The 17,126-nt window shown below is 35.3% G+C and overlaps 1 protein-coding gene across 1 annotated transcript in view; it reads right to left on the bottom strand.

Annotated features, from left to right (window-relative positions):
* The window catches only part of LOC135128550 (proteoglycan Cow), a 317,893-nt gene that overhangs the window by 12,605 nt on the left and 288,162 nt on the right, over positions 1 to 17,126 (bottom strand). The window contains exons 4-7 of the mRNA XM_064055422.1: positions 3,688 to 3,813; positions 3,477 to 3,622; positions 3,190 to 3,416; positions 2,802 to 3,033 (exon numbers count right to left, since the gene is read on the bottom strand). Of these exons, the coding sequence (XP_063911492.1) occupies positions 2,802 to 3,033; positions 3,190 to 3,416; positions 3,477 to 3,622; positions 3,688 to 3,813 (731 nt within the window). The remainder of the gene's footprint in view (positions 1 to 2,801; positions 3,034 to 3,189; positions 3,417 to 3,476; positions 3,623 to 3,687; positions 3,814 to 17,126) is intronic.

The following is a 17,126-nucleotide window of genomic DNA, read 5'->3' as shown; positions in this document are numbered from 1 at the left end:
ATTACTACCTGACCTAATCAAGTGCTAGGCGAAAAATCTTTCAGCAATAAAAAATTGCAAATTATGGAAATTATGGACACAATATGCAGTTATATGTAGTAAATACCAAATATGCAGTAGTATACGATGTGGGAATAAACTGCAGTGTTCAGTAAAGAATAGAGTATGTAGGTACATATTTTTTATGTATGGTATCTTTGCTCACTTGTAGATCTTTTTTTATCATTGGGCTATTTTGGGGGGACTATTTTGTCGTGAAGATATTTTGTCGAAGCTATTTCGTCTGGTGCTATTTTGTCGGGATATCAAATCATGAACAAAAGGGCGGATTGAGCAATCACAATCGCACTTGAAGACTACTCACACCAACTGGGTCGCGAATTAAACACGGAAAAATGTGGGTATGCTGCAGTGCATTGGACGAAGAAGAAGAAAACGAAGTCATCGTTCTCATCCCAGTTATGAGGATCGACAATAAGCACTTGGGTCCCACCTAAGCGGAACACGACACGGTTAAAAATATTGACATTATCGAGGACATGGTGATAGCCAAAGCCTGTTTCCAAACTCAGAAGAGTCAACTCTTCAATAGTTGTGACATTGCAGCTACGGTCTACGTAACGGACAACATATATCCTAGCAAAAGTATTCTGGAAACACTGATGCGATGCCGAGACCTGGATCTGAAAAAAATTGATGGCCACTGAAAACAACAAGACACGGTCCATCTCTAACCAACGAGGGTATTAATAAGACCGAGATTCAATACTTCAAGACGTACGCTTTCATGAGGACACATCCGACCTTCGCGACACCCACGAGCAATACAAAATGTTGGACGTAAAGGGATGTCACACTCTAATTGGGGACTGCAGGCACATCATGTAGAAAGACGGGCACTACGACTCAGAGGATGATGACTACAACACCTTGTCCACACACATGGAGCACAGGATTGAGCAAAGACAATGCAATACCCTAAGCTGGTGATCGATGAAGGTAATATCATTTAAGTATTTCCCGGCAATCCAGTAACACCGCACGAATTCCTCGAAACTGTCGTTGATCAAGATAGTCTACTGACTCCTCCGAACGATCTTGTAAGCAACCAATCGACATCAGAAAAGGGCTCCAATCCAATTTGATCGTTGAATTTATTACCTCTGTTTTTGAACCATAAGCAATAACTGTAAAGGGTGTCTTTTTTATTTGATATAACCCCCGTAACAATTCTAATTTTAAAAATAAACCAATAGTTCTTTGAGCAGATTTGTTCGAACTGACAGTGTCAACAAGGGAAGTCTCCTAGAAGACCTTCAGTAACTAAGGTAGTTGTTGATGATTTGAGACAACGACTCGAGCAGAATCCGAAAAACATCTTTGACAAGAAGGTCTCAGCAGTCAGGAGTTCCTACTGCAATATGAAATTGAATAAGAAGTCCAAATTTTTAAAACTAAGAAAAAAAGAGTGAACACGTACTTTGAGAACAAAATGGTGAACATTTTCAACATTTATTGTGACGTATAACTACAATAAATTCGTTTATTTTTTTGTAAGTTTTATTTTTTAATAACATAAGATACGAAGCATTTAGGCAACTAGTTATACAGATGCTTGTGGTATTTGTCGTCCAACCTTCGGCATTTAGTAAAATACACACAAAGTGATAGGCGGCACGCTTCCATGACCTACTGACTACAAGACTGTTCGTATTTTTGGACCTTTATCGTTGTTGTAATGCCTCAAAACAATAATGTCCCGCACTTGTCAAAGATTCAACGGATTATACCCGAACAAGAAAAAATTGCATCGGAGGTATTTGAAATAAATTATTGATAATAATTTAAAAAATAGAAGTCACTTTAAAGTGAAAAAGAGAAGATTTGCAAATGGTCTTCATCGGTTTAAATATGGAAAACATCAACATCTTGAAGCAAGTGATTTTGCCAGACGACAGGAATTTGCTAATACGAAATCAAGAAATACAATAATTTTTTGAAAACAATATTTAGAGCGACAAAGCTTAATTCACCATTCAAGGCATTTTCAACAGACACAATAGTCACTACTGGCCTACTCAAAATTTGTATTTATTCAAACCAAGGGGAACTCAAGAGCTTGAAAATTTAATCTATGGGTTGGCAAGGTAAATAATACCATAATTGGAGCATACTTTTTTATATCAAGCTGAATGTCGAGCAATATTTACGTATTCTGCGTTAAATAGAAGAAGAATATTTAGAAAACTTGTATTTTCAACAAGATGGGGCACCACCTCACAACGTGAAAAACGTAGATATTTTTTATTGGAAATGGTTCAAGACCGTGGGAAGGGAAATAAGGGCGCAATATTTTTATTTAAATGTAATGAAACTATGCGAATTCTACCGCAACGACAGTGGCAAAGTACAAACAACCACAAATGCTACTTGGGGTACGACTGAAAATTTAATAGTAGTTGTTAGGTTTTCGAGATGCTGTAAACAGAAATTAATTGCGTTATCAATAACCGAAGAGGAACTCATTCGTCTCTTTGAACGTATCGCAGAACTTAGATGGACCACAGAATTGTTAAAAGAAATTCAGGTCGATATTAATGTCAGAATAGCGAAATATGACAGCACAATGAAAGAAAGTAATATTTTGTCTAGAACATCAATAAAAATGTACGATCCCGACGCAAACACGGAAATTGTTATTAAAATATTCCCACCAAACCACGAAATATAAGTAAGATGCTTTAAATCGTTTCGGGGAGAAGATCTTTTAATTTAACGTTTCTTTACAGTTTCGATCTTACCCTTCGACTTGTTTCTTGGCCGTTGCTTTTTTGATGAGTCCGCCATAACGACAGAAAACCAATCGACCAAACGGTCGCCCATCGCTTGGAGAGCAGCTGGAGAACATTGTTTGGAAGGAGAGATGGCAGGGTCAAGTGCCCCAATTGAGTTACTGTAAAGTTTGTTGTCAGTAACTTCATTATACCCACGGAGTCGGCCTTTGTCTTCCGCATATAAAAGATTGTTATTGTCCTGGAAACCAGAAGTTCATTTATAAACCTGTAGGTACACATAAAGTTGGTGCAACAAATGTTCCTTGTCTTATTAAAATAGAGCGGCCCGGTGAATTTTTGAGCAAAACCGAGCCGAGTTTCGGTTCTAAACTAAACCCACGTGCCAACTACTTACCTTGTTGTACTTTGTATATTTAATGTATTTGTAATGTTTATTTTCGTATTTGAAATCTTGTGGGGTAAATGTATATACATCGGATTTAGAAGACGGCTGCGCTGGCTTTGCACCATTAATGGATCCACCAACGGTTCCACTTTTATCCAAAGTAGCTTTATACTTATTCATGAATGAATTCAATCGCTCCGATTGGCGCTGCTTTTTCCGCAGATGCGCTTCATTTTCTAGAAAAGACAAACAACTCTTTCAATTTTCCGTAAAAGCGGAATTATTTCCGTCCCCACCTTTGCAAGGACAGAATCCTTTGCAGGTGACTCTGATCGATGTGTGGTGGATGCAGTTGTGGTAGTCTAATCTACACAACGAGCTGTACGTCCGATTATCTGAGCCGCACAAGAACGTCGGTTTCACAACTGGACACGGCTTACACCTGGAATTTATCAAAATGACAACAAGTCTTCGACGAAAATAAAGCGGATTCGCGAGTCAGCTCACACTACAGAGTCGTTCAAATCCTCGTCTGCGTCGTCGGGATCGTCCTCGGTGTCGTAGAAAACGTCGTCGTCTTCGTCCTCGGTTTTAGACTCCTCGGTTACTGTCGATTTAGGCACTACGATGTCTCTGCAAGAAAAACAAAAACGTGAGCTGATGCAGTACGTAATGGTCACCATTACAGGACGTTAAATATATTAATACGATAATGAATGTCATTCTGTAATTACATATTTAAATGCAATGCATACATAAACTTACTGAGGATATAAGTAACGTAAAATTATCAAACATATGGAAGTGCAAATGCAAATAAACAATTAGTAACTAGTAAACTGGTTTGATTATCATGGGTTGAAATAAATCTCACTCGTTTGCCAGCTTCCTGTAAATTAAATATATTTCTTCTTAAGATATTTTGTTTAATAATAGCCTTTAGTTGAAAAATAATTTACTTCTTAGTAACCTAGTAAGGGGTACTTATTTTGTCTATTTGCAATACCTTTACTTTTTTCTCTATATATTGTAGCTTCGTATCATGCAGCGGTCTATAATTATGCTAGGCATGTAACGCCGCACTATAGAAAGAAAGGGAAAATAGATAAATTGGTGTGAATGTGTAGGTAAGCGAAGAAAAACAATGTTTGCTGCTCCGGTATGGAATCGAACTGCACATATCCCGTTTGCCGGGCAAGTGCCTTGACCACTAGGCTATAGAGCGTCTGATCTTTACTTCGCTTACCCAGCTATTATTGTGCCTTCACAAATGTGATCATGACGGGCTGGATCGTCAGGACTCAGTAGCGGGTGATAATCACCGAATTAAGCCAATCATCATCACTAATCATCATTTTGTCAAAAAATACAAAAGCAACATATTTTTGGTTTTTATTATTTTTTAAGAGAAAATTAATCAATTTACCGCGTATACGTGTTTAATTTATATAAATTGCCATCCGTGCGTCCCTGGGTCGACGCACTCTTTTTATTTAGTTTGTGCAAAGTTAACACTTGTGAATATTATAATGATTATTATACATATAAGTCAAACGTAAGGAGATATAGATTCTGTTCCAAAATTATTTTGGAAATTCTATCAATGTAAAAACATACTTGACTATTTACTCAAATTGTATGAACTATAATAATATATTTTCTTCAAAACTTAGTGAAAAAGTGATTATTTTTGTAGGTGTTTCTAACAGTATTGTAACAAGACCCATCCAACGAATAGCTTCCTTCATGTTTTCTTGACGTTTCATCACCCCTAGAGTACGAAAAAATAGTGCCCCCTTTCCGCTTCCCTGTCGTCTGTCTATCTGTCTGTCGTCACTCATCTGTCTGTGTCGTTTTTTATTAGACAGATAATCTCCGAAACTATTGGACCGATCCTTGTTAAATGTTATATTGATTTTAGGAACATTGTGTAGATGGTAAACCGTTTACCAAAATGTCTATAATCATCCCTATCAAAAATGTGATGACGGCTTATCGAAATTTTGTGCATTAAACGTTATTTAAATTTTATAAAATATTGCATTACAGTTGTGGTTTATGAATCCGGGTTGAGTTTTAATCTATTAAAAAATGTCTTTAGTTCAATTTCAAAAATTCAGAGAACACATTTATTTCAGTATTACCTTAGATATTTTTTTATATAAATTATTTTCTTTTTGGCAAAATAAAGATTATTATTATTAGATTTGCCAAAATCACTCTTATTCTAGCTAGTAGCTGCTAAGATAAAACTAATTTTGGCAAATGAAATACCCTCTAAGAAAAGTGAAGGTGGGTGGGAGGAGCTAGTAGCTGCTAAGATAAAACTGATTTTAGCAGGTATTAAAATTACTTTAAAAACAAGACCCACAAGAGGTCCCCAGGACTCTTTCAAGCTACATGTCTCAAAAACAAAACACAAGGAGCCCTCGAGATTCTTCAAAGAACTTTAAAAACAAGAAAGGTATCCTTGAAATCCTTTCACACTACTTCAACAAAGAGTACAAGGGGTTTTCGAGATTCTTTCAAATTATTGCAAAAACAAGACAAGGGATCCACGAGATTCTTTCAAACTACTTCAAAAATAAAATGCAAGAGGTACCCGCGACTCTTTTAAACTACTTCAAAAACCAGACACAAAGGGATCCCGAGATACCTACTTCAAATAACATGAAAAACAAGATAGGGATCCTTGAAATTGTTCCTTTAGAATCTTTCAAACTACATGCTCCCTAAGCAAAACACAAAGGCTCCACGAGATTCTTTCAGATTACTTCAAAAACAAGACCCCCACCCGTCCACTATTTTTCTTAGAGGGTATGTCATCTACCAAAATCGATGTTAGATTAGCAGGTACTAAATCCGCCCACCTATCCTCTATTTTCTTTGAGACATCTCATTTGCCAAATCAGTCTTATCCTAGCAGGTATTAGCCCCGCCCACCCACCCTCTGTTTTCTTAGAGGATTTCTCATTTGCCAAAATCAGTCTCATCCTAGTTAGTAGCCGCTAATACGAGTGGGCGGGGCTAGTAGCTACTAAGATAAAACTGATTTTAGCAGGTATTAGCCCCACCCGTCCACTACTTTCTTAAAGGGTTTGTCATCTACCAAAATCGGTGTTAGATTAGCAGGTACTAAACCTGCTCACCCACCCTCTATTTTCTTAGAGAAATCTAATTTGCCAAACCAGTCTTATCCTAGCAGGTACTAGCCCCGCCCACCCATCCTATCTTTTCTTACGGTGTTCTTCATTTCCCAAAATCAGTCTTATCCTAGCCAGTAACTCCTAAGATAAAACTGATTTTGGCAAATGAAATACCCTCTAAGAAAAGAGATGGTGGGTGGGCGGGCTTAGTTCCTGCCAAGATAATACTGATTTTGGCAAATGAGAATCCTCTAAGAAAATGCGGGGCGGGTGGGCGGGTTTAGTACCTACTAAAATAAGTCGATTTTGGCAAATGACATATCCCATAAGAAAAGAGGGAGTGGGTGGGCGGGGATAATAGTTGCTAAGATAAAACAGATTTTACCAGGTATTAGCCCCACCCGTCCACTATTTTCTTAGAGGGTATGTCATCTACCAAAATCGATGTTAGATTGGCAGGTACTAAACCTGCTCACCCACCCTCTACTTTCTTAGAGAGATCTAATTTGCCAAACCAGTCTTATCCTATCAGGTACTAGCCCCGCCCACCCACCCTATCTTTTCTTACGGTGTTCCTCATTTGCCAAAATCAGTCTTATCCTAGCTAGTAGCTGCTAAGATAAAACTGATTTTGGCAAATGAAATACCCTCTAAGAAAAGAGAGGGTGGGTGGGCGGCTCTAGTACCTGCCAAGATAAGACTGATTTTGGCAAATGAGATTCCTCTAAGAAAATACGGGGCGGGTGGGCAGGTTTAGTACCTACTAAAATAAGTCGATTTTGGCAAATGACATATCCCCTAAGAAAAGAGGGGGAGGGGGTGGGCGGGGATAGTAGCTGCTAAGATAAAACTGATTTTAGCAGGTATTAGCCCCACCCGTCCACTATTTTCTTAGAGGGTATGTTATCTACCAAAATCGACGTTAGATTAGCAGGTACTAAACCTGCCCACCACCCTCTATTTTCTTAGAGAAATCTCGTTAGCCAAATCAGTCTTATCCTAGCAGCTAATACCTGCTAATCTAACATCGATTTTGGTAGATAACATACCCTCCAAGAAAATAGTGAACGGGTGGGGCTAATACCTGCTAAAATCAGTTTTATCTTAGCAGCTACTAGCTAGGATAAGACTGGTTTTGGCAAATGATAAAACAACTTTAGACTAATTTTTAATTTGTTATGTTATTCCTTGTTTAATTCTATTGGTAGATAACTTATTTATTCATAAATTCCCTAAATTCCTTGTCTCTTAGTACTCATTTTCAGAGGTACCGAAATTGTCTCCGTCTATGAAGATTGTTCCAAGACTTTCCGTAAAAATCTTAAATCTATAAACTGAAAGTTATGTATTTAGATGTTAGTTGGATAGAAAATTTTATAAGAAAAATAGTTTCAAATTGTAAAGATTGGGAGCTAGTTTTCGATACAATTATAGTAACGTCAGAAGTTCCTCAGGAATCTCACTGGGACCCACTGTTGTTTAATCTCTTCATGAATGACTTTTTTCTTGGTGCAATATACCTGTTCAAAATATTCTTACTTGTGGATGATTGAAAAATTTCCAGTAAAGTATTTGCTAAATATTTAAAAAGTTAATTAGCACAAGTGCTTCAAGATTTCATTTTGTAAGAGTTTAAATTGGTTCAATTTATGCTTATAGAATTAATATGACTCCTTTAAAAACCCTAGTCGAACGGCAGAGATTATTGATTGTACTTAAATGTGATCAAAAGAGAAATATATTTTCTTTAGATAGCTTAGAAACAGGACTTCTTGTTTTTAGAGATAGTTTAATGGAGTCATTAAACCGAACTGTTGCAACATTTTAGTTTGAAATTGTCCGACGAGAACTCTCCGGAGCAATCCAATTTTCTTCACCCAGTTGCATCGCATAAACTATGGGTTTTTATCATCAGTAGCGAGACTAACAAAAGATCCAAACATATAGTTACAACCTAAATCTATTAAAAATATCTTTAATTAAATTAAAAATTAAGCTGAAACATTTGTGAAATTTCGTATAATTATTTAAGTGCTTGTGCGGGTAGTTCTCCCCACAACGCAAATGTATTTATGTAGAAAGATCTTTTTCTTTAACTAACTTATGAATATACTTCGTTTTTTAAATAGTACACAACAAAAGCACAAAATAAATCCAGCTTTAATCACCATTAGTTTTCTAGCCGAGTTTGTCTGTTTTAGAAAGTGTAAAACAACACTAACCGTTAGACGCAAGAACTAATTTGTTAACAAAATAAAAAATAAATAAAAAAATTAAACAATTCATCCCCATCCTCGCGTGTTTCCCCATGTAGAACGACACAACAAAAATTTCATCGTTTTGTTTGAATTTCCAATTATTCCGCAACGCCGGTTTCAGAACTGTTTTTAATTTCGTTATTTTACCGTCAGCAAAATAACTTCGAAATCTGGTACATTAGGAATTTATGGCTATCGTGTGTCCTGGACACATAATCGAAAGCTTTGTCTTCAATTTTGTTATTACTTCGACTCGCGTAATTTTCAAAGCAATAAAGTTCAATAAATGGTAGATGTAGCAACCAATTACAGGTCCAATTAAGCTGTTAACAGGGTTGAGTTACGCTGCTCTACTTCAGGTTTAAAGAGTTTTTAATAAAAAATGTAAGATGCGACGTCTGATGCTGTGGAGATATTGATCTTCACAATAAAGTGAAATACGAGTTTGAAATGTGTTAAAGTTCTCGGGAAAGTTCCAGTGTTGGATCTGAGAAGTAGTTTTGATTAAATGGACGTCGAAATGCATTTAGGCGGTTTATTTTTTAGTTTTTTGTTAATAGATCTTAAAATTAATGCTTAAACTTGGAAGCTACAACTGCAACAATTTTTATAAAAAAAGTTGGATTGTTTTACTCGAAATCGTGGAATAAGTTTTGACAGCACTTAATTTGATGTACAGCCAAGCAACTAAAACGTGGTAATGTTGAAGAAGGGACAGCTTAGCGGTCTGGTAATTATGTTTCCAGTACTAGACCGTTGAACTCCGATTTCATGCTTTATGGAAATACAAAACACTTTTTTTGGATAATTACAGGAGAAACTTTTAATGGAAATGTTTTTTGACGTCTATGTGTTGAATTAAAGACGCTTCAACGAATTTCATTCGGAAAGTTTATAATAGAACTTTGGTATATGCATTAATATACATAGGTCCATATAGGTACCGGTTCAAAAGATACCCCTTAGCTATCTGAAAAATGATTATGATAGTTGATTATTATTATGTGACGCAATTTTTTCCGCGAAGAGTGAATTGCGCGTAGAGACGCAATTCTCTTAAACCCATGACCAGAGGACTGCACCCAGCGACGTAATTTCGCCGACCCGCGAAACTTCGAATTGCGTGAAGTAGCGTAATCCCATTTGGACCCTGATGTTCGCAAGAGGATCAATCCCTATATTTGAATTGTACTTATAAATATATCAATCAACTGCTTGTACAACACTCTTTTTGGCAATAACAAACAATATCAAGGCAAATTCATTAACCACAAGTACAGGAGTTTGTTATTTTATAAAATTTATATTGCATGTACTAAGCAAAATTTGAGACGACCTCATCAAATTGTTGGTGGGAATGATTAGACATTTACACTAATAAAAATCATATGAACGTGGGGAAAACATGGAAGCACCCATTCGCCAACAGACCGTATTACATGAAAATATCAAATAAAACACTTAAGTTATTATTACAGGAAAGAAAAATACAAAATTGAAATTGAACACAATGACGAATTTAATACATAATGTGATCATTAATAAATCTGTTAATGGTAAACTATCACAGACATACGTCCACAAATGAAACAATATTTTGGGATAGGAAAATCAAAAATTTTAATACGATTTTAGCTCCCTTTTCTGTAGGTTTTTACTTACTGACGGTTTCATGACCTGTAGAGTATGAGACTATACGTCTCCCGTTTCCGTCTGTCTGTCATTCGTGTATTTCTTTCTTTTTTGAATTTTACTTTAGGAATATCGCAAGGAGACGAAGCTTAACTGCAAAATACTTATTTCTTTACAGGAAATTAAGAACATATTTTTGAGTATCGTGTTGTTCGAAGAATACTATGTAAATTAAGAAAAAAAAGCAAAATATAAATCCCGCCCACCCACCCCATCTCAATTGCGGGGATTTTTATATTCTTAGAAACTCGAAACACGTTTAAAATGGTGAATTTTTGTAAGGAAATATGGATTTTGCTATTAAATTCCGCTCCTTTGGCTCTTGACGATTTAAAAAAATCATCACAATCGAGATGGGGTGGGTGGGGGGGCTTATATTTTGCTTTTTTTCTTAATATACGTAGTACGTAGAACAAGAAACTTAAAACATGTTTAAAATGATAAATTCTTGAAAAAGAAGTCTACACATATGCATTAAAACGAAAGGCAAAATTTAATCCCGCCCACCCGCCCTGTCTCAATTGTGATGATTTTTTTATTTGCTGTCAACCAAGGGGGCAGAGCTTAACTGCAAAATACTTATTTCTTTACAAGAAATTAAAAACATGTTTTTGACAATCGTGTTGTTTAAAGATTATGTATATTAAGAAAAAAAAAGCAAAATATTAACCCCGCCCACCCACCCCATCTCAATTGTGATGACTGATAACAAAATCGATGTTTCCTTATATACATTTTCTATTTTAAATATGTTTTAATGTTGTCTTGTTGTGAAAACAAGTCTACACATATTCAAACAAAAAGGCAAAATGTAAACCCGCCCACCCGCCCTATCTCAATTGTGATGATTTTTTTTATTCATTGTGAGCCAAGGGGGCGGAGCTTAACTGCAAAATCCTTATTTCTCTACGAGAAATTAAAAACATGTTTTAGAGTATCGTGTTGTACAAAGAATATTATGTATATCAAGAAAAAAATAAAGCCAATGGTAAAACGCCAACTGGAAATTTTCGGACCATCCCGACCAACAATTTGGTCAAAATTGTGCATAGTAAAGGCTATTTAAATTTTAAAAAATACGCACTTCTATATTTGCGAAACTTCATTTTTTACTTAAGACGTGCAGATTTTTGCAAAAAAAAAGAAATCAAAATTGTATGCAATTTAACTTAGAAACCGCAGTATCGATGGTCTGAAATCTTCCAAGGTTATCGTAAGCAAGGTAAATCGATAATAATCAATTTTATCTGTATCCATCTTCCAAAATTGGATAATATCATGTGAAAATTTTGTTGGATAAATCCTATTCAAAATACGCCAAACATAATAAGGAAACATAGTGATACCTGTTAAGACTGATTTTGGCAGATGACATACCCCTAAAAAAATAGAGGGTGGGTGGGCGGGGCAAGTATCTGCTAAGACAAGATTGATTTTGGCAAATTATATATCCTTAAAGAAAAGAGAGGGAAGGAGGGCGGGGCTGTACCCGTTAAGACTGATTTCGGCTAATAACATACCATCTAAGAAAATGTTTTGAGTATCGTATTGTTGAAAGAAAACTCAATATGTTTATTAAGAAAAAGAAGCCAATGATTAAGGCCCGCCCACCCACCCGGATATCTGTGTGATGAATGTTTCATTGGTTGTCAGCTCGAGGCGCGGAGCTTAGTTGCAAAATCCATATTTACCTACAAAAATTACCGTTTTAAACATTTTTTAAGTTTCTTGTTGCGAAGAGAAAACTACGCGTGTTAAGAAAAAAAGAAGCTAAATTTAAGTCCCGCCCACCCGCCAAATACATTAGGAAGATCATGTAGGGAAATATGAACTTTTCAATTAAGCTCCGCCTCCTGTTTGACGACGAATAAAAAAATTAATCACACAATGGAGGTGGGGTGGGTGGGTTTGGTTAATCCTTTAACTTTGTTTTCGTGATATACATATTCTTCTTTCAGCAATAAAACACTTAAAATATTAAATAGTGAATTTGAGGTTAGATTAATGTTTTAAGTATCGTATTGTTGAAAAAAAACTCAATATGTATATTAAGAAAAAAAAGCCATGTGAAAAATACGAGAAAACTGATAATGTGCAAATTTAACCATCCTGTATACAAAATTATTTAATTTGATTGATGATTGAAGCAATTTTTGTGTTGGTAATTCTGAGTTATTGGCATCCGTGCTAGTACGTCAATTCACAATTGTCAATTTTGACATGAGCACTCCCGACAAACGTGTTGATGGAATCAGACGATGGCAGATGTTGTAAGTATCACTTTGACAATCAGGTATGCCATCATAAAATTTAAATATGTTGCTAACCTGACAAAAAATAATAACAAACATTAATAATCATACAAAGATGGAAAAAGATGCCATACCGTAGGTATGCTGAAAAATCTAAGGAAAGAAAAATGGAACCCCATTGGAAACATAAAATATAAGAAGAAATCGGCATGGAGGACTAATAAAATACCAACGGAATGGAAGATTCCAGTGATAACATCTACATATAAGGAATATCATTATTAAGTACGACTCTAAAAGTATATGAGGGGATTGTTAAAGGAGAACTGAAAGAAAAACGGGGGCTGGGAGAATCACAAGCAGCATTCAGATCTGCACAAGATTTGATATAAGTACGAAAAATTTATAATAATCAAGAAGTAAAATCTTGGATGTTCTGGGGAAGATGAGGATAAATAGGAAACTAATAAAAATAACAAATACCCTTCAAATATCTAGAAATGAAACTACACCGCTTTCAAACTCAAAAACTTTGTGACGTTTGGACTAGAAAATAAAATTACAGAGTACTGAAATAAATGAACACGATTAGGAGTCGAAAACTACTTCACACAAATAAAAAAAAATGTAACTCACATTTGGTTAATTATAACTTGTCTAGATCTAGGGGGGCCTCAGCATCCCCTAGCTTCCCCCTAGCTACGGCCTTGTCTAGGGGTTATGAAATATCGAGAAAATATGAAAGTACCAAATTGTCCGATGGACTCCACTACGTTACGTCCTTATGTTATCCTCGATAAGAAAAACAACTTGAAAGTGTTTATGTTTATACATCAAAAATCGTCAAAAATCTACAAGAAAATGTATTTAGTTAAATTTCAAAAATGTCAAAAATTGGCCGAAATTTGAAGAACCATTGAAAAAATTTCACTTTTAAAAAAGTTGTCTAAAAATTGCGAAAAAATTCAGGGACGTAGATCTCGACATGCTGATTCTAAAAATATAGCGTGTTCATGGTCACGGAGCAACATTTTCGAAAGAATCGGTACGAAATGCGAATTTTTGAAAATTTCTTAATAATTTCGATATTTCAACGGTTGCACTTATTAAAGAAACGAGGCCCGAACTGAGTTCTAGAGCCCGAAATTTATAAGAAAATGTATTTAGTTAAGTTTCGAAAATGTTAAAAATTGGCCAAAATTTGAAGATAGGCGGGACCATTGAAAAAATTTCACTTTTAAAAAAGTTGTCTAAAAATTGCGAAAAAATTCAGGGACGTAGATCTCGACACGCTGATTCTAAAAATATAGCGTATTCATGGTCACGGAGTAACATTTTCGAAAGAATCGGGACGGAATGCGTATTTGTGAAAAGTTTTAAAAATTTCGATACTTCAACGGTCGATTCCGGAAAAACGGTTGCAGTTATTAAAGAAACGAGGCCCGAACTGAGTTCTAGAGCCCGAAATCTATAAGAAAATATATTTAGTTAAGTTTCAAAAATGTCAAAAATTGGCTGAAATTTGAAGAACCATTGAAAAAATTTCACTTTTAAAAAAGTTCTCTAAAAATTGTGAAAAAATTCGGCGACGTAGATCTCGATATGCTGATTCTAAAAATATAGCGTGGTCATCGTCACGGAGCAACATTTTCGAAAGAATCGGAACGAAATGCGAATTTTTGAAAAGTTTTGAAAATTTCGATACTTCAACGGTCGTTTCAGGAGAAACGGTTGCAGTTATTAAAGAAACGGGGCCCGAAGTGAGTTCTACTTTGAGCTCGAAATCCATAAGAAAGTGTATTTAGTTAAGTTTCAAAAATGTCAAAAATTGGCCGAAATTTGAAGAACCATTGAAAAAACGAAGTGAGTTCTAGAGCTCGAAATCTATAAGAAAATGTGTTTAGTTAAGTTTCGAAAATGTCAAAAATTGGCCAAAATTTGAAGATAGGCGGGACCATTGAAAAAATTTCACTTTTAAAAAAGTTGTCTAAAAATTGTGAAAAAATTCAGGCACGTAGATCTCGACATGCTGATTTTAAAAATATAGCGTGGTCATGGTCACGGAGCAACATTTTCGAAAGAATCGGAACGAAATGCGAATTTTCGAAAATTTTTAAAAATTTTGATACTTCAACGGTCGATTCCGGAAAAACGGTTGCAGTTATTAAAGAAACGGGGCCCGAAGTGAGTTCCAGAGTTCGAAATCTATAAGAAAATGTATTTAGTTAAGTTTCGAAAATGTCAAAAATTCTCCGAAATTTGAAGGGAAGGGAAAAAATTTCCCTTTTAAAAAAGTTGTCTAAAAATCGTGAAAAAATTCAGGAACGCAGATTTCAACATTCTGATTCAAAAAAAATATAGCGTGTTGATGGTAACGGAGCAATATTTTCGGAAAATTCGGTGTGAAATTCTGGAAAAACAGTCGAAATTATCGAAGAAATGAAGCCAAAAGTGACTTCTGCGGCCCAAAATCTACAAGAAAATGTATTTAGTTAAATTTCGACAATCGTCGAGAATGGGTCGAAATTTGCATAAGGGATACCTAATACGAATACAGAATACTTTATTTCTGTTTAAAAAAAATTAAGGTTTATTTCTTGAAGTTTGTTTTCAGGAGTGTATGAAGTTGTTATTCAATTCCTTTTCAGATTTTTGGGGAATTCGCTGATCCAAACAAACCGCTAATCCGAACACACCTTTCCCCAATTAATTCGGATTATCGAGGTTCTACTGTATATCTATTAGCAATATTGGTTAGATGTTAAAATGCTAATCAAAATTTGCCTAATCGTTCTCTCCAACAATAGCATGAAATTTATATTAGTAAATGTTAAATTTTATAAATTAAGGTACTCCTGCACTAGTGGTTTATGAATCTGTATTTTTCCCAAATTTCAATAAACAAATGTTCTTCAAATTTCTGAAAAAAACTGAGTACACTTAATTAATTCTTCTTTTCTACGTCGAGGAAACAAAATCAATCAAATTGCATTACCTAATTTGCAGTTAAGCATGTACTGAGAAGTTGAGAATATCTACGTTTTTCCCGTTGGTTAGCTGCACTTGCGGGAGTGTTATTTACATCACTGATTTTTATTTTATAAAGGTTATGACAACGAAAATCGCAAAATCCGATTTTATATTTTTTTAATTTTTCAAGGGAAAATCCCGCTCCTTTGAAAGGTTAAAGGGATGACTTTTTAAGCGCGAGGGAAGTTTTGTCGAAATAATCTTCGACCAATTTTTTAGAATTGGCTGTTCACGCTGACCCAAAAATTAATAAGCGAAGCAATTTATTTTATTCATCAAATCATTTACACTGTTACACTGCTGAGCCTATCCAAACTGATATCAATCCACATATATTTTTATTTTAAAATATAGGGGTTATCATTAAAAAAAATAGACCTTCTACCTCAGGGGCGAGGGAACATTTGTTTAAATACCCTTAGATTAATGTTTGATTATAAGGGATGTGATATGCACAAAACCCTAAATTTACGATTCCGATCCGATGACTCCCTTAAATTTATCCGACTCATCGAATTCCCACTGATTTTTAGTTCTTTAGAACATCTTTTGCCTTCCTTGAGGTTCTTCACCAACTTTCTTTGTGGCTTGTCCCTCAATGTCGATGGAAAAGAATGCGTGGGTCGAGATTTAAGATTGAAAATAATTGATCAAGATCAGAACTAGAATCTATATGTACTGAGATGTTCATTATATTCATTTGATATCTGCATAAATACTTCATGATTTCTTTCATTTCATTTTTTCTAATGCCGGAAAAAGCCAGCGAAAACATCGAGCATCGATTTTACTGTTTTGATTTCTGCAGCTTTTATTTTTTTTCAATATACTTCTTGTCCCAGATTGTGAATAAAATTCAATTTATCGCTTATATGGCAGGAAATGTATAAAGACGACTTGAGTGGATGCTTAAATTACGTGAAAGTCGCATATTGCAGTTGTTAAATGCAATAGGTGAGAAAAATTGTTTCTCGTATTAAATTTCCAGGTGATAGTGCTTTACACCCACACAGTTTTAAAAAATATTTTCAAGTATGCCACTTAGGCCTGTCAAGGCTGTGATTATATTTTATTAAAATAAATTACATAAAGAACCCGTTTTTTATTGTTCCTTCCTCATTTTGACTCCAATTAAATTATCGTAAGCTCCTGGCGGTAAACCTTTACCAAATTAAATTTAAATTACAATGCTGTATTAAATTAAGTCTCTAAACGGGTACCGGGACGACGCTATAAAAATGATCCTTCTGGATTACATTATTGATACATCGGTAGGTCGGGTCTGAGGGTATAAAACGCAAGTTCGGTAAAATGTTAGATCTTCATAAGAAATGTCGTCTGAAGTTGGCAAAGATTGCTCAGTGGACAGTAACCGATCGACCATGCGATTAGTAGATAATTTACCCCTTTTCGTCCAGTCAGGAGAGCAGATCAGGGGTCGTTTATTTCTAAAGCTCTCGTCTTCTCATGTTTCACTTTAATAACAATCAAGCCAGTTGACGTGGAATTATTAATGACGTGCGATGTTGATCCGAAAGTTCCTCTTATAAGAACAAACTTCCTGTGGA

The sequence above is a fragment of the Zophobas morio genome, unplaced genomic scaffold, assembly GCF_036711695.1.
Source record: "Zophobas morio isolate AGI-343-1 ecotype UQ-CSIRO unplaced genomic scaffold, CSIRO_AGI_Zmor_V1 ptg000014l, whole genome shotgun sequence".
Taxonomy (NCBI): Eukaryota; Metazoa; Arthropoda; class Insecta; order Coleoptera; family Tenebrionidae; genus Zophobas; species Zophobas morio.
The sequence above is the reverse complement of the archived record's forward strand: the minus strand, read 5'-3'. Positions and strand labels throughout refer to the sequence as shown.